At 37.7% G+C, this 24,345-nt stretch overlaps 2 protein-coding genes across 4 annotated transcripts in view; one reads left to right on the forward strand and one right to left on the reverse strand.

Annotated features, from left to right (window-relative positions):
• Positions 1–5,090, forward strand: part of AP4E1 (adaptor related protein complex 4 subunit epsilon 1) — a 26,555-nt gene extending 21,465 nt beyond the window's left edge. For all 3 annotated transcript variants that reach the window (XM_085303398.1, XM_085303401.1, XM_085303399.1), the window contains 3 exons: positions 1,242–1,426; positions 2,208–2,365; positions 2,850–5,090. In XM_085303398.1, coding sequence (XP_085159524.1) covers positions 1,242–1,426; positions 2,208–2,365; positions 2,850–3,010 — 504 coding nt within the window. In that variant the 3' untranslated portion in view covers positions 3,011–5,090. The remainder of the gene's footprint in view (positions 1–1,241; positions 1,427–2,207; positions 2,366–2,849) is intronic.
• A 3,326-nt stretch (positions 5,091–8,416) lies between these two features.
• Positions 8,417–24,345, reverse strand: part of TIPE3 (TNF alpha induced protein 8 like 3) — a 49,028-nt gene continuing 33,099 nt past the window's right edge. The window contains exon 2 of the mRNA XM_085303402.1: positions 8,417–12,010. Coding sequence (XP_085159528.1) covers positions 11,448–12,010 — 563 coding nt within the window. The 3' untranslated portion in view covers positions 8,417–11,447. The remainder of the gene's footprint in view (positions 12,011–24,345) is intronic.

Raw genomic sequence — 24,345 nt, forward strand, 5'->3', positions numbered from 1 at the left:
TTTTTTTTTCAATTTGATTTCATGTCCTACTGCTCCCTGGAAAAACTTGTGTGGTGTTTTTTGTTGTTTGTTTTGTTCCAAATTCAGAGTCTTCCTTGTGTTTTAGGACTGAATGCAAATGTAACCAATTATGCTCAAACGTTGTGTGACTTGAGTTGCCAAAGAAATCACTTCAAGCTTTTTGTCTCTCTGTGGCTGTAATGCTTGTGCAGCTATTATTTGTACTTGTCTGGTAGACAGAGATGCTGCCATTTCTTCCCTCACATAAAACTATGTAAGCTTGCTTCAAGTTTTGATTTTTCTATTCAGAAACATCAGTCATGTTTCATTCAGTTGATACTAGAGAGGAGTCAGTTTATTTCTGATATCAGCTACGTGTGGAATATAAATATGACTGATAAAAGCATGATGAAGTCTTGATTGAAACTTTACATAAATAATTTAAAGCTTTTTAGGAATGGCATATCGGCATGATTATCTGTGGTTTTTACTGATTCATGCACAGAATTATAAAACCTTAAAAGCACTCGGCAAGTGATAACTGGACAACGAGAAATAAGCAAAATGTTTATTTTAGAATTGCTAATTGGTTATAAGTCTTTTTTTTCCTTTTYCCCCCTGTTGATGTTGAGCTTGAACCAAATCTGTCATGGCATTGATAGAAAAATGAACATCCCGTGTCTAGCTGTTCCATTTAATATTCCACATAAACTACTACACAGATAGAATCTGTGTAACCGGTTTGTTTGGAGAGGCCAAGGATTGCTTGAATAATCTTGGCATTGTTTTTGTTGCTAGGGTCAATTTTTCAACTTTCTGCTTTTAGCATATGGTTGGAGTTGCTTAGAGAATGTTGCACTGTTGCTTCCTTTTGTGTATTAGTTAATTTTTGAGGATAAATAGCAGAGATCAGTCTCCTGACCATCAGTTTGCAGTCTGTCTGAGTGAATGTTTGCAAAAAGCCAGTTGGTGAAGAGAGATCAATTTCTTCTGTGTGTTACTTCTCGTAATATTTTAATACTTAAATTACCCTTGATGAGAACTGAGAAATGATAGCTCTGTTCACTATCCAAGAGTCCAAGAAAAATTAGTCAACGGAGAAAGCATTTGTACAATTTTATAGCTGTGTCTTAGCCACTAACACAAGTGGATGGCAAGATTAATATATGTGTGTGTGTGTGTGTGTGTGTATATATATATATATATATATATTTATTTATTTATTTATTTTATGTGTATAGATTTTGGAGAGTCCCACCTACCAGTTTTCTGTAATAAAAGCTCAGAGTGTGGAACATTGCCAGCAACGTGTGCAGATGGACAAAGTCTGTACACAGGGAGTTCTTTGTGGCTGCATTAATTACCAGTCAGAGATGGAAACTTGCCTTGAATTTTCAATAACTCTATCATTGTTGGACTTCATCAGGTAAGTAAAATAAGCTGCCATTCTTAAAAATGAATATGGTTAAATAAATATTAGGCAAGTGCAGGAAGGCTTGGGTGCTGAGTATTGAGATTCCTGCTAAAAAATSATTATTTTCACACTGGAAAGGGGAGCGAAGGGAGATAAATTCCACAAAAAAGTACAAATCCTCTAAGGATATTGACTGTATCTGCAGTTTTGAATATTATTAAAATAGTTTTTGAGGTTAATAGAACTGAGTGAACAGAAGGGTAAGAAGGGTGTATTGCTTTAAAATATGGCAAAATAAAAATAAAACACTTATAGAGTGATTAGATAGAGGCACATATTATGTGTGAAAGTTGGCAATTTCTGTAGGAAAAAAAAGAAAACCATCCTATATATATTTGAACATGTTTTTAGCAGTAAGAAAAGCAAGACACTTTTTTCAGATAGACTTGTTTGTTTTATAGTGAAATTCACGACATTTTCTATGTTATTTGTATTCAATAATCTGAATTTATATTTTCTGTTTCAGCAGACAAGCATCTCAGGGCAATTGACTTAAGTCTTTTATTTACTTCATCAAATTATCTAAATTTGTGGAAAAAAAAAAAACTAAGATAAGGACTGGAAACTTTTTATGATAAGCTGGCAGGAGGAAGAGTTTGTTTAGATGAATCTACATTTTGTTGTTGCTTGCACTGTTGCTGAGTTGCTTTTAGATACCGATTTTTGGGGATACTAAGTATATTCTGAATAATGTATCTTACTTGACTAAGGTCTGTGATCAACGTATTTTTAGGCCAATGGAAATGACTACAGAGGACTTTGGGAAGCTGTGGCTGTCCCTCTCCAATGATGTGAAACAGAATCTAAAAATGTCATCTTCTCAAGATTCCTTTTCAGCAGCTCTGAGTACACTGCAACAGAAGCTAAAACTCCATATAGTTGATATTATAGGTAAGTGAAGTTATACTGTAAGGCAGCTTACAATCTGTAAATCGTCATAGGAAAATAAGTGCTTGAAAGCAGGTATGTTACGTTCTAAGGCAGGAAAATATTTGGGAGCATACTAAACCTTACCCAGGGCATTTTCTTGAGGACTTTAGTAGACTTACCCAGGGTCTGTGTGAAGGTTGAAATATCGAGGTGCAAGTGTACAGCAAACAGTAAGTTTTACAGGCAGCAGGTTATTTGTACCACTGTTTCTGAAGAGTTTTGGAGGGGACAAAAAAGTGGAGGTGAGGATTTATGACAGAAGGTATGAAGCTAGGATTGCATGCAGGAGGCATGACTTTTGGTAACATGTCAGAGGAGGTAAGAGTAGAAAAGAACAGAAGAAGCGGCCTTTGAGCACGAGAGTTTTTGTGAACTATATACATCTATACGGTAGCTACCTCTAATTATTATTTCTCAATTTGTCTGTGGCCTCTGTTATTTTAAGGTAACGAGGGAATACTGGCATGCCAGCTGCTTCCATCYGTGCCCTGTCTGCTGCACTGTCGTATTCATGCAGGGATGCTGGCTTTGTGGTTCAGATCGCCTTGTTCTGCTCTTCCAGATAGTTTGCTCTATCAGTGTCAAAAGGTAATGGAAGAATCCTAATAATAATAGTGCCTGCCTTAATCTATGGGTATATGAAAATCAAATGGAAGATTTATACAGTTGCACGATAATAACCAAAGCTAAATAAAGATACTGATTCTCAGAAGTATTAAAAGTTTTCTTCCAACTGGCCTATGTCATGTGGACTTGTAGGGACAAATGATGATGTAAAGTATGCCTGGAAAACCATGCTCAGGATTGTACAGTCACTGACAAGTCATCTGCTAAAGTATTGTTACCTGTTTAAGTGAAATGTGTATTTCTTACTTTTATTGTAAATGACTGAAAGTATTTATTTTTATTATGTAATTTTTATAGATGCCAGCAGTCATTCCTCATGGAAACTGTATAAATAATATGATTTTAAGGAAAATGTATCTCTTTTATGAGGTCAGACTTGAACATTGATCAAGCTCTTCTCATTTTATTTTAAGAATTTTTCTAAAGCTGTTTTTTAACAGTTCTGGCAATGAGACCTGTATTGGTTGTTGTATGAAGTACCTTATATGTAAACAAATGTATGATTTGGAAGTAATTATAAGACTTCAGTCAGTAATGCTTTTCCCATTATCTTTGACATTGGCATTTAGGTATTTAGTGGTAATATCTAAGTAAGATCCTAGTAGAAGACAGGCATGTGAAATGGAGACTGTTTAGAAGTACCTCATGGAGGGTGATCATTGAAGGCTTTTTGAGTTCTTGTCTGCACAGATTCCTTCCTCTTGCTCAGTCATCTTGCCTCTGCCTTGGGATGTGCAATAGTTGCTGAATCTGTGTGCATGTCTGAAGATAAGTTTCACGCAGATAGTCTGAGATAACTGAGCTGGGTAGTTAGGTGTTGTCAATGGACATATTCAGAGCTCTCCAGTCTTAATCCTTTATATTTAATTTTGCYAATATCTCTGTCCATGAAAACTTACAAGATGGAATCTTTACTTTTATTTCTCATTCTAATTCTTAGCATTTTTTTTTCCAAATGCGAGTGTAAGACTCTGCAAAACTCTGACCGGTATGGATTTGGCTATATTGTGGGTGCATGGCTAGGACCTGCTGTAAGAYGTAAGAGATCTAAGTCAGTCCAGCATGCATCCTGAATGTATCTGGATATACCTCACAGCCTCGAAAATCTACTGATTTCARTTTTTTTAGATATTATATGAAATAATACCATTTACCATTATTTATAACTTGTCATGTTTTTTTATTTAAAAACTTTCAGATTGTACAAACATTTCTCATAGATATGGTATAAATGGATTCTGCAGCTGAACTCTCCCTATTAACAAAGAAGTTCTTTGTAGTGTTTCAGTTTTATCAGTTCTCACCTGATGAACACTGATTTTTAAAGGAAAACATTCTGTTTTTTTTGCTAAAAGTTCGTGAAATCACAGTAAGAATACAATATGTATATGCTGATAGTTAAGTGGTGTGGATTTTTTTTTTAATGCAAGTGGCTTGACTTTAAGACGTAATCACAGGTACAATCACATAAGGAAAGCTCCTTTTTCACTGCTGTTTCAGTACCCTCTTATTGAGGGATTTAAAGTGCACTGAACCTGTAAATATATTTTATGTTCTGCCTACTTTAATCATGTTTACTTGACACTTCAAGACAGTTTATATAAATGAAAATGATTTGTAGTGGAATAATTTCCAGCAAACTCTTTCCCTGGTGGTAAATCAGACTTGTGTGATAAAATTGGACTTCTGTATTCATGTGAAATGTTACAGAAGTATCTGTTTCTAGCCTATGCATTTACACCATTTCAGCAATGAGATGTTGAATGTTTTAGTGTTTAAAAAGAACAACAAAAGACGATAATGCCTTCTACTGTTCACGTATTGCTCTTTACGTCCTTTTCCACTGTACTGATAGTGTATGTTATGCTGTAAATATGCAGATTCTAGGAGCATAATCAAGTGCTTTATGCTAATGTCACATAAAGGGTTTTGCAGAGATTTGTACCTGTGGTACAGTCTTTATTTTCAGGTTGTCCAGCAAACATCTTTCTTAATCTATGATCATCTTTGCATTTCTTATAGTTTAATAAAATCCAGTTTAATAAAAATTTCAGCTTAATTTTCATTGAATGTTCTTTGTTACCACATGTGGTGGTGGTGGTCTGTATATTAAGAACTAGGTTCTACTTGAATTATTTCTCTCTGCAGCTAAACAATGATGAAGAATGTAACATTGTGGAAGTCTTGCATCCAATGGTGATTTAAATGTCATGTTTCAACTGRAGGTATAAAAAGTGTGAAAGAATACACCATAGATCTTTTGAATAGTATTTTGTGTGCCAGGGCACATTATCCAGTATTCTTTTTTGCAATACTGTCAGGCTATGGAATTTGAGGTATTGTTGATTGCAGTAGATTCCTCCCCCCTCAGGTTCAGTGCTAACGTGACACACCACTTACTGTGGTTTTGAGAGGAATTGGGAGTTTGGGCATTGAGTGGCTGCAACCCTAATCTAAACTGTGAGGCTGTGTGCTTGCGAGGCTGTACACAGGTGTAGATGTGTAATGAGCACATGCTGCTCTGAAGTTCTGGCTGATGTAGGTAACTTACTGTCCTTGAACCTCTGTAAGTCAGTGCTGGGAATCCCTGTCGTTTTGATCAATCATACAGGTGTCTGTAAAATGGAACATAGCTACTTAAGTAATTCTGCAAAGAAATATTCTCTTGCATCTAATTCTGTATTGAAAATCCTTTAGAAAATATGTTAATCTTCTGAGTTCTTCCGTAAGAAACATGCTAGTATGATAGGAAAAATAGTTTAAACTCGTGCTAGTAGGGAATTTGTTCATTTCAGAGGGAGCGTGAGACTTGGTTTCTTCCCATTTACTTTTCTTTTATTTACTAGGGCTTGAAGCATTAACCTTTTTTTCTGGGAAAGGGAAGTAAGATGGGTAAGGTAGGATGAACATAGCATATAATTCTATTAACATGAAGGAGTCTACTTTAAAGAGGCAACCAGAGGCCATCACAGCACATTGGCCTTTCTGAACTGGCGAGTTAACAGCATATTGGACAAAAAGCCTAGGTACTGAGAGACTCTGGCTGTTCTGCTGCTCTCTGCCATGGGCACCTTGGAGTTCTGGACATTTTGAAATCTACAGGTAAGTGATGATCTTGGATCCACATTTCACTTGATTTCCTGATTTGCTTTCCTGAAATATTTTTAAATATATTTAATGAAACATTTGAATAAGAAAATAAGTGCAAGTGCAGAATGGCAGTATGATGCAGTATGTTTTCCTAAACATAGATTAAATCTCCCACTATGTTATATTACTTTCTGTAAAATATTCCCTATCCTTGCTCATCCTGTAAGGAGCAGAAAGAGTAAATCTCTGTGATGGATGGCAGTGTTTTGAGGTTCTTCTGTACTTGTAAACAGGCCATAAATTACATTGTCTATTGGCTTCTAAATATTGGAAAGATAGTAATCTGTTGTAGAGTCTCATTAGCAACCTTTTTCAACATAAAAACAGTATTCTTTTCTATGTGGGTGTGAAGGTGCATTATCTTTTCTGGCATTGAAGTATCTAGCATTGCATGTAAAAATGGAAGTAGACCTACTTGAGTCATCCAGTTAAGACTTGCTTTTGCAATTCTGTTGCTGTGATGAGGTAATTATGTTTTACCTTTTGGTTCTTTACAGGGTCAGTTGTTTATATGCCTTTCTGTAAAAATGTTTCTCTAATTATATTTTATATATATATATGTGACATACATACATATATATATATATGTATGTAATATCAGCACTGTGTACTGTTCTGTGGCTCACATGCAAATTCACTAGGAAGCTAAAAGTGGTCACTCCCTTGAGATTTTTCTTGGCCTTTAACATTTTTCTGTTTATGCAATAAATTTGGCAGTGATGAAGCAAAAATGTTGTGTCCTGCCATGATATGATGCATAAAATTCATCTGAGAGCAGTGTTTTACCAGCAGTGTGGCTGAAAGCACCACTTACTGATATTGCCTTAAACTTTTAAGGTAGTTTTCAACTTTCTCTGTGCCAGTCTTTAATTGCTTCCAGTAAAATTTGCCACGTGAGTTGTTTGCAAATCCTGAAATCTTTAAGCCAAAGCAGTTTGTCTTTTCTGGGAATAAGAATAGGAAAATATATGCTTGTTGAATTAAAGCGTTCTGGTAAGTTCTAGCATTTCCGTGTTTAGGGCTAGGATTTGAAATTTGCCAGGGATGTACTTTTTTTTTTTTTTTTTTTTTTCCTTTCAACTGTAGTGACATTTAGCTAAACTGAACTCAATACTGCTGAAAATTTGCAAGATGCTTGGTAGAGAGCTAGATTTTGGCATGTTATTTTTGCTCTGGCCTTGACATAGATTGCCTGTGTACCTTGTAGGCACTTCTCAGACTGCCTRTGTAGAGCCCAGTCCTTGAAGGCAGACACTCTTGCCATTTCCTCCATGCAGTGTGTGAGAGTTTCTGAAACCGGAAACTGAACCATACCACTAAATGTTGAGTATAAATTGGTAGCTCAAGTGCTTAAGGACTTAGCAACAAAAATAGTTTTTCACAAAGACATGTTTGTGTTGTGTGATAGAACAGATTTTTCAGTTTTCTTTTAAACTGTTAAACTTTCTGAATTTCTGTCCATCTATCTGTCTACCCTCCTACTTTCACAAAATCTTGTGTTCAAAAAGCTTGTGTTGCAAAAGTTGAAGATGTCAAAACTTAAGACTATATGAACACCGTCCTCCTGTTGCCACACATGTGCATTACTGTAGTCTATGTTAACGTGATTACATACTTTTTTTTTTATCCCACAGAACTCCCACACTTAGTGCACAAGATGGCCAGAGCTGTAGGTGGTGTGCTGGAAGAGTATCAAGCTCCTGCCTCATTTGCTATAGATGTGGTGAGATCTTAAGTAGACAAAGCAGAGGTTTTAAGAAGGGAAAGAAAGGGTYTTGAGAGCGAGTTATCTGCAGGTGGCATAGAGGAGAGGAGGATTGTACTTGCTTCTGCTTTATATGCAGTCGATAACATTTTCCCATATTTGGGGTGCTTGACTTGTTTATGTGTGGGGTTTTTTTTAATGCTAAAAGAGATGAGAGTTGGCTATTTAGAGTAGCAAATAATCTGAAAAATCAGGTTTTCTCTCAGTTCTCTATCTGTGACAGCATTCTCCATTAGGTGACTGATAATCGAGAATTTGTGAGGCCCTCAAACTTATAGCAGTGAACGCTGTAAAAACATCTTGAGGAAATTAATAAGTAGTCTTTGGAGTAGGGTTTGAATTGTGTTCAACAATAAAAAAAAAGTTTGGCCTACACGCTGAAACAGAAAGCTGCATACTGAATGCTGTGGATTAAGTGAATACTGCTCTTTTATATTGGAAGGTAGAATAAATAAAAGAAACAGAAGGGGCACTAATCACACATTTTTAATCCACAAATATGATAATGCATCATATACTTTGAGTGACCTGAACATTGCCAATATTTTAGCAATGTTACTACATACCAAGCCACAAATACGAAAGTAAACAATGATTATACAGGATATGCAAATCTGAGAATACTTCAAAACACTTTCCTTTCTTAAGGCTACTCAGATTTATAAATAAAATGACAGATGTTTGGCTGTTTGTCTAAAATACCAGAATCTGCATACTGATAGTTGCAACACACAAAAAGAAAATTACATACACTGGATATCCCTTTCCTTTTGGATATCTTGAATGTTGATTCATGTCTTTTTTCTGACTTTAAAAAAAGAATGTATATATTTGTTTGCCACAAGTGAAACAAACACCCAAAATCTGATGTGTGCATTGCRACAGGTGTGTTGAATACAATAAATACTGTTCAAAAGCATCAACTGACAAGTACATGCTCTGGGGAAGAATGCAGTTAGTTGTGCATGTAAATATGGCTCTGGCAAATGTCTAAACTTGCAACCTTGAAAGGCAAATCTTAACAGATTTCTAACCCCAAATGTATGTGTATCATTACTGTGCTGTGCTGCAAAGGGATAGTCTACATTCATTGCTACTAAATGTATGTTTTACAGTTYTATGGGAAATAGATGGGAAAATTGCAAACTGCTCTGGTGATRTCTGATGCTGCCATTTTTGCTGTCTTTTGTGCTGCAAAATGCATTCTCCTGGAACAGATGCTAGCTAGCTTCTAGCTCAACCCCAGTGAATGTGATCTGGATATGTGTATTCCCTATTATATAAAAGCAAGTGCAATAGTTAAAATTTGGACTGTTTCAAGAGATGCACTGTAGTTATTCTAGGTGAGGAAAGGCAGACAAATAAGATCAYGATTTTGAAAGCTTTCTCTGCTACTATAGTATTTAACAGAGTTTAAATGGGAATATACAGCTTTCTGTTATGCTGAGGTAATGGGTGATCAACTCTGGAAGTTTTTCTTAGACAGAAAYGGCTTTCAAATACATTTTCTGTTCTTTGTCATTTTAAAAGTATGTGCATCTCTGTAATGTATTTGATATGGCAAATGTTATCTCCTGCCTTCAAGATTGTTATCTGTGTGTCATCTAAAAGGGGATGCTACATGACACTGAAGTGTCAGTAGATTGAGGTAAGCCTGGAGGATAAGACCTAGAGAGCAAGGAAGGGAGGGATTTCTGAATATACTTTCTTTACTTTGGCTCAGCCAGCATGTTTGATCCAGCTGCAAGATTTTGAAACCCACAAGCTGTAGTATCTGCTCTGCTCTTTTTCTCCATTTTTTTCCCTTAATTCTAGCAAAACTTTACAGAAACTAGTATGTCTTTACAAAATATTTTCAGTTTCAACAYACCAGTGTGTGTATGTGTATGTGTTTGTTTTAAGTCACTGAAAACATTCCAGCTAGCTCTAGCTGAGGGCTATTCTAGTTCTGTCTCTGACTTGGCTATTTTAGGGGAGTTCTCTTAAAAGGATACTTCAGTGGAAATTTTGCACCCCAGAGGTCATGCTATAAAGCATTTTCTCTRGTACTTTTAAGCACAGATTTGTGTGTGGAATGAGTGTGACTTGCAAAATGACTCTTAAAAATTCTTACCACAATAAAGCTGTCTTCAGATGCTCACCAACATACTAACCTTTCTCCCCAAACGCCAGAAGCATCCCAAAGTTCAGTTCAGACCTCTGTAAGCATTGCCTAAGTTACTGGCATATTCTCAGTTTTCAGTTTGTTATCAAGGAGCTGTGGTCTTACTTGATGTGTACTGATAATTTCAGAATATTTTGCAAACTGGAGGACTTGAACTGTGATACTGAACCATAGGAAAGTTATGATTTTTCAGAGACTATGTACGGGTTAGGAATAGAGCTGTAATTAGCTGCTGTTAAATACAGCATCATGGGGTCTTGTGTTTTGCAAGTGCAGATTATTTTAACAGGAATCTTCCCTCAGGTGTTATGCTACAGAAACCCATGTGATATTTTAGGCAGTCTCTCTTTCTGTCTTAATTTCTACTTTACTGCAAGCACGAATTAATTATAATAGACACATTAAACCAAGAGTTTTCCCTAGGCTGAGTATTATCTTTTGTGACATGAGATGTAAACRTTGCTTTGTAGATCCACTGGTTTCTTAGTAGTTTCAAAAGTGCAATTTCAAAACCTTCACCAAGGATATCTTGTCTGGCAGGCAAAACAGTAGAAGTATAAAGAATACGATAACCTTCAGCCTAAACTAATTTGATATTACCAAATACACAAAACCCTAGAGTGGGGGAATCAATGTTGTTCTACCTTATCTAGTTCCCTGGTTACCTTTGAGCTTGAACCCCTAAGCTGCTTTTCAAAATATGGAAGCTTTTCTCTCTTACTAGAAAAAATAAAATAAAAATCTCAAATAGGAATATTGCTTCTTAGGGCAACTTTTAAACTTTCTCACTCAATTTGCATTATTTATTATCTGTTATCTATTTGTTATCTTAGACTTAAATCACATGTAAAATCACATATAAAATCAGAGGTGCATTCTTACAGCTCTACTTTGTCTTCAGCCTTTTCAGTCAGTGTGGAAATAATAAAAACATACACACCAGGGGCAGCGTAAATTCTATGCATTGCTTTCTTGCCTTTTCCCATCTATTTGCACACAGCCATGCATTTGAGTTTAGTTTCTTTTCACATAYTAAACTTCCAACATGAAGCTATTAAGATTATGATGAGTAGCAATGTTTCTGAAAAATGTTTACCAGCAGCCTTGTTCACTCCACTCCTTGCAAAAACTGAGTTGTCTGTGAACAAAACATTAAAAATGATAGCTTTCTGATTTAAGTTTTCCACCTCATCATGAGCCAAGTGAGCATGTTCTGGATCCTTCTGAAGACAGTAGTAAGGGAATGATCAGAAGGAAGCTCACATGCTCACCACAGCTCATGAAGGGAGGCCAGTTCTACGTAGAAGTTTTTGGTTGGCTTCTCTTTAAATGATGTTTCAAAGGACTTTCTCATCAAGTAGTTTGTTGATACCATCACAAATCTTTTTGAGGTATGGGCGACAATCTCCATCAAGGCTGTACAGGGCAGTTAGAAATTCCACATCTGCAAAATGATTGAAGACATGGTTGATACGCCCATGGGATCTTGGTGTCAGGTGTCGATCTACTAGTTCATGCACGAGGTCTTTGCATTCATTCAGAAGTTCTGCAAGAACATTTCTGTCAAAAGTGTATTCCACCTCATAGAAACTGACAATTGTCATGGCAGTTTGGTTCAGCTTCTTCCTGAATTTGTCTACAATTTCCAACTCTTCTTGGTTGAACTGATTATTTCGATAGAGAATCCCAATTTTTATTGCCACTTTAATCAAGTCCTTCATAATTTTATGAGCTTCTTTTTTGTTTCTTGTGTGTTCCTTTGTTACTTTGTATAGCTCGTCAAAGATTTCACTGCTTGTGTCATCAATTAGCATGTTAGCCATGGTTTTGGTTGCCATTTTACTCAGGATCTTTTTCTGGGCTTGCAGTGCAAGGTTCTTGGAACTGAAACAATCGGGACCTGTTTCAGGATAGCAGAAAAGAAGAAAAATGTTAATTTTACTTTGTGAGTAATTTTCACAATCAGTTATGAAAAGCAGTACAGATTAGTTATGTGCTTCACTGAGGCCTAAGATCAATACATATAGTCAATATTTCTATAATGGAAATTTCATTTCCAACACTCTATCCTGGTGTCTTCAGGGTATCAGACATCAGCATTTTAGGTCTTTTTCCTGTTGTCAGTGAGGTTTGTTTGTTAGTTTACAAATTAAGAGTAGAATGTTTGGAGGGGAAAAATCAATGACAGTTCTTTAGTCTCTTAATTTTGAAGTTTAAAATCAAAGCTTTCTTGGAAGAGATCTGAAATGTGCTCAAAAAGGTAAATAAACTGTCAGACGAGCGAGATGAAATACTGACAAATAAATATAAGAACTGAAAGAATTATACTTCTGGTCATTGGGAGTCACTGTTGTTCCACAATTAGACTAAGCAGCATCATAAAAGGGCTGATAGAGCAAACCGATAAATGTGAATTTATTTTGCTTCAATMTCTAATAACTGTATCTAAATTTTGAGGGTTTTATTTTATTTTTACAAATTTATAAAATTCTAAGAATCTAATTTTTGTGGAACATTGGTGCTTTAATGTATATGATTCCTGCCAGAAGAAGTTACCCAAGCTCCTTGCTGTACATTCATCAAATAAACATGAGTATATTTGTTTTTTTCATCCATGTAAGCGTCACTCAACATAGTACGTAAGCATGCAGTTAATTTTGAGCATGTGGCTACTCCTCTGGACCTTATCCAATGAAGTCCTATAATTATTGTTAGGGATTAATTTATCTTCCTCTGTTCTTCAAGTTAACCCTGGTTTTTAACTGACTGTATGTGGAAAAACTCAAGGAAACTGAAAGGTTTCATATGAAATAATCATCCAGTTTAATACTACAATAACAAAATGTCTGTTGGCTCCAGGGGCATGTTATCATCGTAGCAAAATGCTGATGAGCATTGTTTTAGTGTGAGGCTCCTTCCTCATGTTCTCCTCGCATCTTGTCTAATTATTTGCTCATGCTGCAGAGCTGCTTAAGTGCAGCAACAGAGATTGGGAGTCTTTCTGTGCCAGTCACGAGACCCTGGTCTGCGTTGTGGAGACCAGAACCTTTGCTGACGTGAGTGGGGAATGGAGGCAATACTGTTTCAGCTGCTTCATCAGCTGCAGGGGAAGAATCAAGAAAGATTAAAAAAAAAAAGAAAAGAAAAAACTTTCCAGTGCTGGTTTGATTTTGGAGCATGAGTAGGATTTAGGTTGGCTGTGTGAGCTCATGAGGCCCTTTTCAGCCTTTAGTACATGAATGCTTATCCAAGATAATTGAGATAATCATGCTGTAGTTCTGTTGTGTAGCTGTGATTTGTGAGTGTTTGTGGTAGAGCCTAGAGACCAGTCTGTGGCCTCACTCACAGTGCAGTGGTTTAACCACAGACTCTTCCTCTCAGTGGTCCCTGACATAGTCTCATGAGGCAAAAGTGATGTCGGGTGCCAACGCTTGCTTCAGATAAATCACGATGTGAATTAAAAGTCTTCTGTTTAAATGAGATTTTTCAAGTTAGTGAAAGTATCACATTATAGTTGTCACTTTTTTTACAGCCATACTACTGAGCAAAATGAAAGAATAACATTTAATTTTAACTGAGCCACCACCTGGAAAAAATAATTCAATATATTTAAAAGAATTGCCTGTCATTTGGAGGGAAAATTGTGGGCCTGATCTGCTGACTGAAGGAAATAGAAAAACTATGATTTAATCTAGAAATGATAAAACCAGGATGAAAGCTTCTTTCACTTTGCAGTACATGGGTATATAAATAGTGTCCATTATAAATAATGATGTGCATTGACACAGTAAAATGGAAGATTCATATTACTGTTTCTGTAGTATTTGCTACCAGTCAAATGGATGCAGTTGTTTATCTGTTCTGATCAAAAGCTGAAAATAATTGCAGTAGATTTCTAGAATATTAATTTTACTAATGATAATGTACCCATRATAAATCTACATCTTCAGTAGGTGACAGTCCAAAAGCTTCCCTCTAAGCTTAACTCTCCAGGACAGAGCATGCTTTGCCAGAACCATTGTGGGTCTGTGGCTTGAAGCAAAGGCTAAAGTACCGGCATACAGAAATAGGTAGCAGCCGAAGTACCACATCCCACGCTGCACACAGTGAGTCCATGGAGGCTTTATACCAGGGCACCTGTGAAAGAACCAGTAGCACAACCACCAGCGGATTCTCAAACACACACACGTGTGGTTGCCTTCCCCTGCATATGATTTCTGAAATTGGATTTCTGAAAACAGGATTTGGTTGTAAATGAGCATGTAGAACTCCTAATGAACTTACCAGAAGCAAGGGTTGTGTCTAATGCAGAAAAAGTGGCATAAGGGTTATGTTTCTATCCCTAAAATAAATTCAAGCGCTTCCAGGTTTGGTAAACCTGATCCCATGGAAGGCTCAAGCTATAAAATGGACTATAAATGGTGCAGCCAAAGAAAATCAGTTTTAGTTTAACTGAATGTTAAAGTTGGAGCATTTTTCTATGGCAAGCTCACACTCTGAGATCTGTTATCCAAAAGGTATCAGACTGAGCTCCTATTCACCCTTCTAAGAATGGGGAAAGCTGATATATCTGAGATGCTAACATTGCCTCTAGAAGTTGTAGTGCCCTTCTCTCTGTGATTCCTCCTAGCAGGCGCCAATGTGGTATCCTCCTGTTCTCTATCTCTTGCTCTTCTCTGTTCAAACCAAGAACCAGTTCCTTGCCTGGTATCTTTGTCTTTAAATCATGTCTCGCTGCTGGATCTCTRGCATCTAAACTGTGCCTGCCACTTGTGTTCAGAGCCCTCAGAATCCAGGCAGACCCAAAGGCTTGTGCATACTCCTTTCTCCTTTTGTGCAGCCCTGTGAATTGTAACATCTTTGACAGCCAGTAAGTAGTTTCTTTATTATTGTGACAGCCAAGCACCAAATGCGAGCTGCTTACCCTGATCTCTCTGCTAATCAACTGCACCAGACAGAAAAAGTCCCAGTGGGAAAGGGCTGTGTTTCATGGTGACACAGGGCAAGTTTGTGCATGTGTAGCATACCATGGTGCTCTATATTAAAAACAGATGCTGCAGTCTGCTGCCAGTCTCCCCACGACATCAGGAAAAAGCTGAGGTGATCAAGAAGGATGGCAACTGGTGCATCGTATCTGAACTAGCAGCAGGTCACCCGGCTATCCAGACTGGTGCTCTGTCGAGGCTGAGCGTGTGACCTCTACCTGCCCCATTGCCCATTTGGACTGTTGAACAGCRTGGATGTTGAGAAGGTAGATAATGGGCATCAGTCCTAGCATGGCCTAGATAGTGGGGTGGGGGCTGCCTGCAACAGGYCATGCTCAACTTTCCTTAAATTCTGGGAGCGTACAGTTTTAGAGCAGTGTAACCTGGAAGAAGGGAGAGACTGCGTTGTTTGGATTCTTGCCTCTGAAATCGCATGGTACTTAGAAACCAAGGTGATGCCTTGCTATTCAAAGATAGCAAGTAGCCATATGATTAAATTCTTTCATAACGCTTTCATGAGGACTGCAGGTTTACTTTAGAAGCCTTTTCTTGCTGCAATACAATGCTCTTATACACAAAATATAACTTCTTTACCTCCCACATGTGGCAAATCTATTTTCTGCTTTCTTTCACGTAACAAATCAGGAACAACATTATAGATGCTGTTAGCTTTGAGAAACATTACGCCAAAGGAAAAAAAAACACCCAACCCTGAGCATATTGCTTTGCTAGGTTATTATTAGCTTCCATTAGGAATTCTGGCATCTTAGTTTTTTACTGAAGTAGAGACTGGTTTTGTCTTCATATTTGCTCGCTTGCTCTCCCTTACTCTCTAAATCATGTAATCGCTTATTTATTGTAAAAGCTATTCAAAAAGCCCCATGATCTTCCATGCTTCAGAAGTGTAATTCTTCAGACTTCCATTTCTGCAGCTGTCATACCTGAAAACTGAGTCGAGCCTGGCCAGCTGCGGGTGAGATGACCTGGGGAGGCTTCCTGCATCCGGGCAAAACAAGAACCAGCCACCCTCAGGGAGGATGCTGTACCACTTCTCCATGAGCAGAAGCCCAGCTTTTGGTAYGTGGTGCTAAAAATGGCACAGATGTCTCACTTCCGTATAACAGAAATGCTTAATAATAGAAGCATGGAAAAAGTTTTGCAATTCTGGAGAGTGGGTATAGGAGTTTTATAACTTTTAAGAGTTTTTCAGTCTATAATGCAAGAGCATCTGTAATATTCTCAGTATTTTGATTCCAGATGGCTGTACAGCATGGTTAAAGCTAAATGCTCAGCAATACTACTTTCATGTAAATATCTATTCACCCATTATATATACACAACAGCAAAGCAGAAGCAGTATCTGCTCCTACTGCTACACACAGGAGAGAGCATGGTTGACTGTTACTGTAAACAATTACCTAGACATGGAAACAAACACCCTGAGCAGAGAGTCCATTTCACTCGCAATTAGCCTTAATAAAGTTTTGCAGCCAGGGCTATTTCCTGCCYTGGCAAATGGCTGGAAGACATGTTGAAGTGAGCCCTGAGGTCAAAATTTACAGAGTAGAAGTTAATCTGTAGAACTTTGGTGGAGTTGGCCAAGTGCATTTTTTACTGTATTAGTAGGCTTGCCTGGAGAGGAAAAACATAAAACACTTTCTTGTTTTATGCGTTGTAACAATGTCATGCTTGTACAGTTAATTTTATGTGTCTGACACTGGCAATTGTCACTATCTTGCCTGCTGCACTCTGTACTAATTAATCAACTACCTTAACCATTGACTTCACCTGCACTAAGGCTGATCACACTCGCAGCTCTTTGTCGTCTCCCCTTTATGCTGTGAGCGTTTACCGTATTGAGGGAGCCTGTTACAATACTGACTCTGAGCAGTGGGTGGTGTGTTGCACTTCCAGACTGTTGCTAACTGGTGCACACCTTGGGGCACAGAATTAGACCAAGAACGTCCTGAAGGGATAAGTTGAGCTATGCAAATCTAAGGACTGAGCTAACAGCATTAGGGTGCTGCAGGACCGCAGCTGGCTTCTGCAGCCTGTCAGGGATATAGGAGGTGGCGGGAGCTGGAATGGGTCCTGCTGTGTGCTCCWGCTGTGCTATAAATAAGCAAAAGGCTGAATCTCAAACCGAAGGAAAGGAAGGTATGCGGGAAAGGAAGGATAATGATCAAGAGGCTGAATTATTTTTAATACTTGTGAATCTTCAATTTTCAAAGCAATGCAGCTTCTGCAGCAAGAGGCAGGCTTTAAGGAGTCAGCAWAGCTGCTGGCAATGTGGGCAGCCATCCGACTGCCAGAGCTTGCCCAGGCCTGGTGGAGAGGGACTAAGCCGTGGGACAGATGGGCTCAGCAAGTTTGCTGTGGTAGGAGGTAGCTGTATTGTGAAAATCTTTGTGGGAAACACGCCCAATTGAACAGAAAAGCAGGGTGCTACTTGTTCGAATGACTGAAACTTCAACCTACGAGCTGGAGAGTTTTGGAACGCACATGAGAACGCGTGAGGCAACGGTCTCATCAGGCTTGCACAAGGAATTACATGAGCAGTGGGTCTCTAAACGGTCAATCAAAAGTTGCYGCTGTTGTTGATTCTTACCTGGGCTCTACGATTACCTGGAACATCTCTTTTCCTTCACTTCTAAATAGTTTATTAGTATAGATTACTTTACAGGAAAACAAAAGCAGGAAGTTTTATTAGGCTGTTAGGTGAAACTAAAGGTATATAAGGACAAGGAAAAGGTAGCACAAATTCAGAAAGGAGAATTTGTGTAAAAACAACAAAAAATTCTTTTTGCTTAATTTGYACTAGTCAGAGACAGAAATGTTAAGAGATACTGAGTTGCAAACTGATTTGTTTCACTTACCGTTCACGTATCATTTATATGCTATAAGAGTTATTAGAAAGGTGAACGGCAGAACTTAGGCTTTCAAAATAGCTCAAAAATATATAGGGAAAAAAGTGCACTAAAAGCACTTCCACCACTGTATTTTAGTACTGTGCAAACAGAGAGCTAGTTGTAATTGTGCATATTACTCTTGGACAGCTACGCGATCATTGCAGAAGAAACATTCAGTATTTCCAGTAACTTTAAGCCAAGAAATCCGGTAAAACAGAAGGAATATATCAGTTTTCAAGGAGGGCCAATTTAAACATGTAAGCACTCAGGGCCCAGCACTCAAAACTTCTAACACTTCTAAATTGTTACGATGAACGTAAAAGGGTTGCTCATTTTCATAATGGAACAGGAGATGCAGACAGATAATTATACAATCCTAGGAGAACATACTGGTAACTTGAACTCTGAGTTCAAAATGTGGATATGCTGAAAATGGCAGCAACAGCACTGTAAAGAGGAAACATGACTGAATGGAAAAAAATATTTTTCTTTTCAATACTCTCTACAAGCAGCAATTATTTTGCAAAAGAGCACTTTCTGGCATCTAGTGCCCAGAGATTACTAACAGTAATTTTGTTTCAGCAGCTGTATTGTATGTTGAACTTATTTTATTAATAATACATTGTTCCTATGTGCTAGCATGTGTTTCAGAACCTGGCAGAGATGGTGGTAGACTGAGGAGCTTTTTCTGTAAACAGAACAGGAGCAATGCAGAATGACCAGTTTAATTGCTGTCCTTGCCTCAGGAATGCTTCCAGAGACTATATCCAGGGGGACAGGAGTTCAGTTGCTGTTCCATGAGCTCTGCTGGAGTTGTCAAGAAAGGGGCTGGCTGAGCTCCGGCTTGCATTGGGTAGGACTTTTTTTGGCCTTCAAAATGTCAGTGATTTTTTCAATATATGCTATGTAGTAAATTTTAAGTATTAATTATTGAAGAGTTTGATTTCAGTCTCCAAAAGAGTTTGTGTTTACACAACCTCCTCTGCCTTCCCCACAATCATGAGATTTCTTACACYTGTTTCCTAATAAAGACACTTAGCACTTACATAATCACCATAATACCTTATTTTTTTTTTTAATAAAAGTGTTTAAGTGTAAGGATAATTATCTCTATAGGAAAATTTGCTGACCATGTAGCTTCCACAGGACAGTAGTAAGTTTTTATATGTGTAAAGCAAATGTTTATTGCTTAGACAGGACATGGTCTCTGCAGGAACATCAAGTGCATAACAAACAGTAAACCCATTATCATGTTAAGGAAAAAAAAAAGAATCTCATAGACTCCTTTAAAAGGATGCAACCATTATATTCTTCCATACAGAAGTAGCAATTATTTAAAAAAGAAAGGATTTTTCTTGCCAAAGTACTATTTGCCACTGAGAATATTATAAGCCATGATAAACTTTTCAAGATTTTGTACCTGTTCTGCTTTTATCCAGTCAAAGTTTTCGTAGCAACTTTTCTTTCTAGATAAGGATTTGTAGAATTTACTTTTGGAGCTACTTTATCATCAGTTTCCACACCAGTACGTTCAGTTTTGAGCAAAAATTTGAACAAAATTGCAAGCACTGAATTACAAAGTRTAGCCTGTATTATCTAAGCATGTGGGATATACCTACACATCTGGGAACCCATCTGGTAGAGTGACTTCACTTAAACCTGTTAAGATTTTTGGTATTATAGTAAATTTAAAAATCTTAATTTGTTTTCAATGTATAGTATCATTCTTGCTCAAGGAATGTAGTAAGAATTCAGTCTCTCTCTTCTCTTAAAAAAAAAAAAAAAAGAAAAGAAAAAAAAAGAAAAGAAAAAATCCCTCAAAATCAGAACAGCTAGTACGCTAGTATTTACTTATAAGGCAGGTGGTTTACAACCATTAAGTCTGTGCATTAAGTGTTCAGTTGCAATATCAAAGACCAAGGTTCGGATCTCCTAGTTCAGGCTCTGCATCTTCCTCCCTTCCTCAAGGGATTTGATGCCAGGGAGCAGCTATTCCCCCTTTCTGACATCTCAATGTTTGAGCACCAGAGCACTTGTAATAGATCTTGAGGGAATTATTTCCTAATTTCATGAATGATAGATTCTTGATCAGGATGCATAAAATCTCTTCATTCATATCATTCTAGTAGTGTGAGGGAAAGACAAGGGCTATGGAGGGATTTGTGCTTTTGTGGGCTTTGTGCTTGTTAATTATAACAATTCTAACTCCTAGTTAACAGGAGGTAGGGATTTTCCCATGCATCTGTAGCTTAAATGCTTTTTCTTTCTTCCTTAGAAGTCTTTTTAGCTTGCAGGAGCCAGTGGTTCCCAGCAGGAAATTAATAATATACCTGGTAATATCAGCTTTAAATATTAAACAAGACCTCTGTGCAGTATGTCTGCTTTAAACAGACTAAGTGCAGCCAAGAAATGGGRTATTGGGTCACTGATTTCTTTCTTTTCCCATTTCTCATCCCCTCATGAAGAAAATTCTGAGGGTTTATTTTTGTGTCTTCAAGTTATTTCTTGTTGCAGTATATTGCTCTTTCTCTAGAGATATACTTCCCTGCCTTTTACATGGAGTAATTCTATTTTTGACTCTGGTATATTAAGAATGGCATGAAAAATAACCACTTCTACACTCTAAGGATGTACAAAATTCCCTGAGAAAGCAAACAGTTGAGAACCTAAGGATGGCTTGTCTGAAGAGGCTGTGAAACTGGGAGCTCGCATTGCTCTGTTGCTTAAGATGAGGCTAAAAGTAAAATATTTCTCCTAAGCAAGGGCACAGTGATGAAACTTCCAAAGACAATAGGCTGCCACTGCACAAGGTGTCAAGCTGCTGTGAACAAGCTGGCTCTGCARCTGCACTAGATGGAGAGAGAGTCAGTTTATCAGCTCAGGCACTGTATCCTTCTAGAGCTAAGCTGGTATCTCTGCAGAACACACCATTCTCTTCACCATCCTCTATCACGTTGCTCAGATGCACCCAAAATAGTCTACTTTGTCCCATATAGTGGCAGGGGAGCAAAACTCTGCAATTCACTCTCAAAGATTTTTTTTTTTTTTTTTTTTTTTTTTTTTTTTACTGCTCAGCCTTGTTTGCTTGAAATGCTTAGAGGACACTGACGTGGTGCAAGTGCCAGATGGGTTGGGGTAACCCTAAACACTGACGTATACACAAATTAGAGGAGGCAAAGGGAAGGAGTGAGAAAGGCTGCTTCAGCTAAGAATTAATTTAAATTTATGTCATCTGCATATCCAGAGAATGAGGGAGATATTTTTATGAACATTACGTGCAATCATTTTATTTTCTTGACCATGAGATAAGAAGGTGATGGATAAGTGGGAAATAAAATAATGGCAAAGATAAGGCATATCAGTGAGGGAGGCGGGCAAATGTGTCCTTAATAAAATACCGGAGGAGCTGCTAATTGGGAAATGGTCTCTTGTCTAACTCCAGCCAGAGCTTCCAAACTCTGTTTATCCTAAGGAAAAGAGTTGAAGTGAAGTGAAGATGAAGAGGAAAATGGTGGCAGGAAGCAAGTGTCTGATAGGAGTCCACTTCTGCAAGCCAGAAGCAGGCAATCTAGACTGATCAGAATGTATTTAAAACTATTAAGAAAAGAATGTTTAACTAAAMCCATATATTTAGGCTATTTATTGTTTAATTTCCTTTTTTTTTTTGCTTATTACATAAACTGTGTTTTGAAGATGCTAGTAAGTGTGTACAGATCGGTTGCTAGGACTGCAGAAGATGGGGGGTGGGGGGTTAGGTTATAATACATTTAGACCTGTTGTTAGGTAGTCAACAGGCACAGCTATAGGCATACATACAGGTGGAGCAGTAGGATCTTGATGTGACTTTCTCTTTAAAGAGAAAGCGAAGAGTGCAAAACCTGCTGCAAGTATGAAATTTTGATAAGGGAACAAGGGAGTTTATTAGACACAGGATATGTTGCACTTTAATGTACAAAAGTGCTTCTGATAGAAAAGACTCTGCAAGAGTCTAAGTCAATTACTAAAGAAATAGTCCCCTAAACCAAACCCTCAAGCCATGCCTAGTGATAATGTGCTGTATGTCATTACCTCTCAGGTGTGTGCAAGTTAACTATGTCTGTGTGTTTAAGACAGTTTTCATTTCCAGCATGAGTGTAATGGCCTAGATTTGTAAAGAAACCTAAGATATCATTAAGTGCATTCCCAAATTTTAAATACTAGTCTGGGATATTTGGGAGGAAAAAAGGACCAAAAAAATCTGGAGAAGTTATTACAACCAGTGCAGTATTTTGGGGTAAACGTCCCAAATAATTTACCATTCACATATCAAACATCTTCCTTCTGCCTCCTGGCAGTGGAAGAGCCCTGCTTTCTCTTTGCCTGACTCCCTCCTGTCTCAGAGTCCAGTGCCTTAGCACTTAGTCACACCCTGAATTCTGATCTGTGCCCCACTGCAGGACAGAGAGAATGTCAGCTTTTCAAACCTCCATTTTAAACAAACTGTTATGCTTTATTTACCATAATAGGTAACAGGGTATCAGTCCATGCTCTGACCTCACAAACACGGTAGTCAGAATTTCTTTGCCATTTGAAGCAGAAAGTTTTATTTTGCTCAGCTCTGATTAGCTGATATTTTTTGCTGTAGCTTTACCGCAAAGGTGCTATATCAGAGCAGAATGTTGCTTGTGCAAGTCCATAAAAGACCTGAGAGCACACTCCCTTTTTGAGTAAGGACTACTGATAATATCAGTGTCTGAGTGGTGCCAGGTCTGGTTTCTTTTAACTCATTTTAAAAGACTTTTTCCCCTCACTTGAAGTTTAAAGATTCCTTTAGTAACCTCTTACAGAAGATCCTATTATGGCCTTGCTGAAACATACTCTTTTGCTATTTAATTGTAACACAACCCATCTATAATGAGTTAGTTCAGTGTTTTAGCTACAAATGGACTGGTGGTACCACAATTTGGGGGGGGGGGGGGGGAAAAAGAAAAGAAAGAAAAGAAAAAGAAAATCATCTGATTGTCTAGCTGAAAAGCATATGTGTAAACTCCATTTACTTGGCGAAAGAGGCGTGATACTAAGAGTAGTGCAGGGCTTTTTTCCTTCTTCAACAGAGAACGTACAATGCTCATATACTGAAATAGCCATAAGCAAACAATTGTACTTTGCATATCTTTATAAGTAAATATCTAAACTGAACTTGTCAATATTGTCAATCTGGGTTTAAACCGATGCCTAGTTTTCAGACTGAAAGGGCTGACAACAAAGCTGAAATAGAAAAGGCTAAAGATGGGAGCATTTAAAAAGAAAAAGAGAACCTTTTTATGCCTGTTTACTGTTGCTCTCAAAGGAGGACAACAAAACTAGAAGATTCTCCATTTACTTATTGTTTAAAACAATGCTTTACTGTTTGCCTGCTTCTTACAGCATTGTATTTTTACGGTTACAGAATGTTTGGCTGCCTAGAATCCTTTACATGTTTGCTTTTTATTGCCTCTAGAGAAGGATTAGCTGCTGGGGAGATGGCCAACACGGATTCAAAATGGAAAACTCTGACCAAAGGAAAAATTAACTACAGTCAGTGCAGCTGGGATTCATCAGACTCTCCATCTCTTACAACTCTTTGTGCATCTAATTGGCGATTCATTGGTAGGAAGGCAGCACATGTTGCCTCATGCCTCAGATGTGATCTATAACCCTGATTTCCTTTAAGATGAAGCCTGATTAGGACTTCAATATTTCCTGTGGGTGTTCTACTCTGCGCTGCTCACCTGCAGCTTTAGATCAAGCACCCTATCAGGATGCAAAAAACACTAAGAACTGAATGTGAGATGGCTGGCTTCCATCCCTGTGAAAAAGGATACATGCTAATATGTATCTATCCCACATGAATTAGACCACCTGCTATATTCTCCAGAACTGTTTTCTGAAATCGTCCATAAAGAACAACCACAGTTTATACAGCGTTTTCTTTAATAGAAAGGAAGAATTGTTAAGCTATGAAAAGCTTAGTATACTCTAATGAAAATACAAGCTGAATCCTACAAAGAACAAAAGAAGATTTTTTTTTTTTTTTTTTTAATGGGAGAATACAAAACTCAGGTGGATTTAGTTGATTCAGTTCCTCCTCAGTTTCAAGACCTGCAAGAGTAGTGTCTGCCAAAAGTTAGTGTCTTGCTATCTTATACTAATGAAAGAAAAATCCTGATGCTGTACTGGAAGAAAGGGAGGAGAAACTAGACTACAGATGATGGTTTCCTTGTTACGAGTTTAAACTCAAGCAATAAGCATGGCATCAGTACTTTCACAGTGATCTCTCTGACCCAGGAAGCATAATAACATCTTGCAGTCAAAATCTTCTT

This window comes from Rhea americana, unplaced genomic scaffold, assembly GCF_003343005.1.
Source record: "Rhea americana isolate MKP2758 unplaced genomic scaffold, rheAme1 scaffold_2, whole genome shotgun sequence".
Taxonomy (NCBI): Eukaryota; Metazoa; Chordata; class Aves; order Rheiformes; family Rheidae; genus Rhea; species Rhea americana.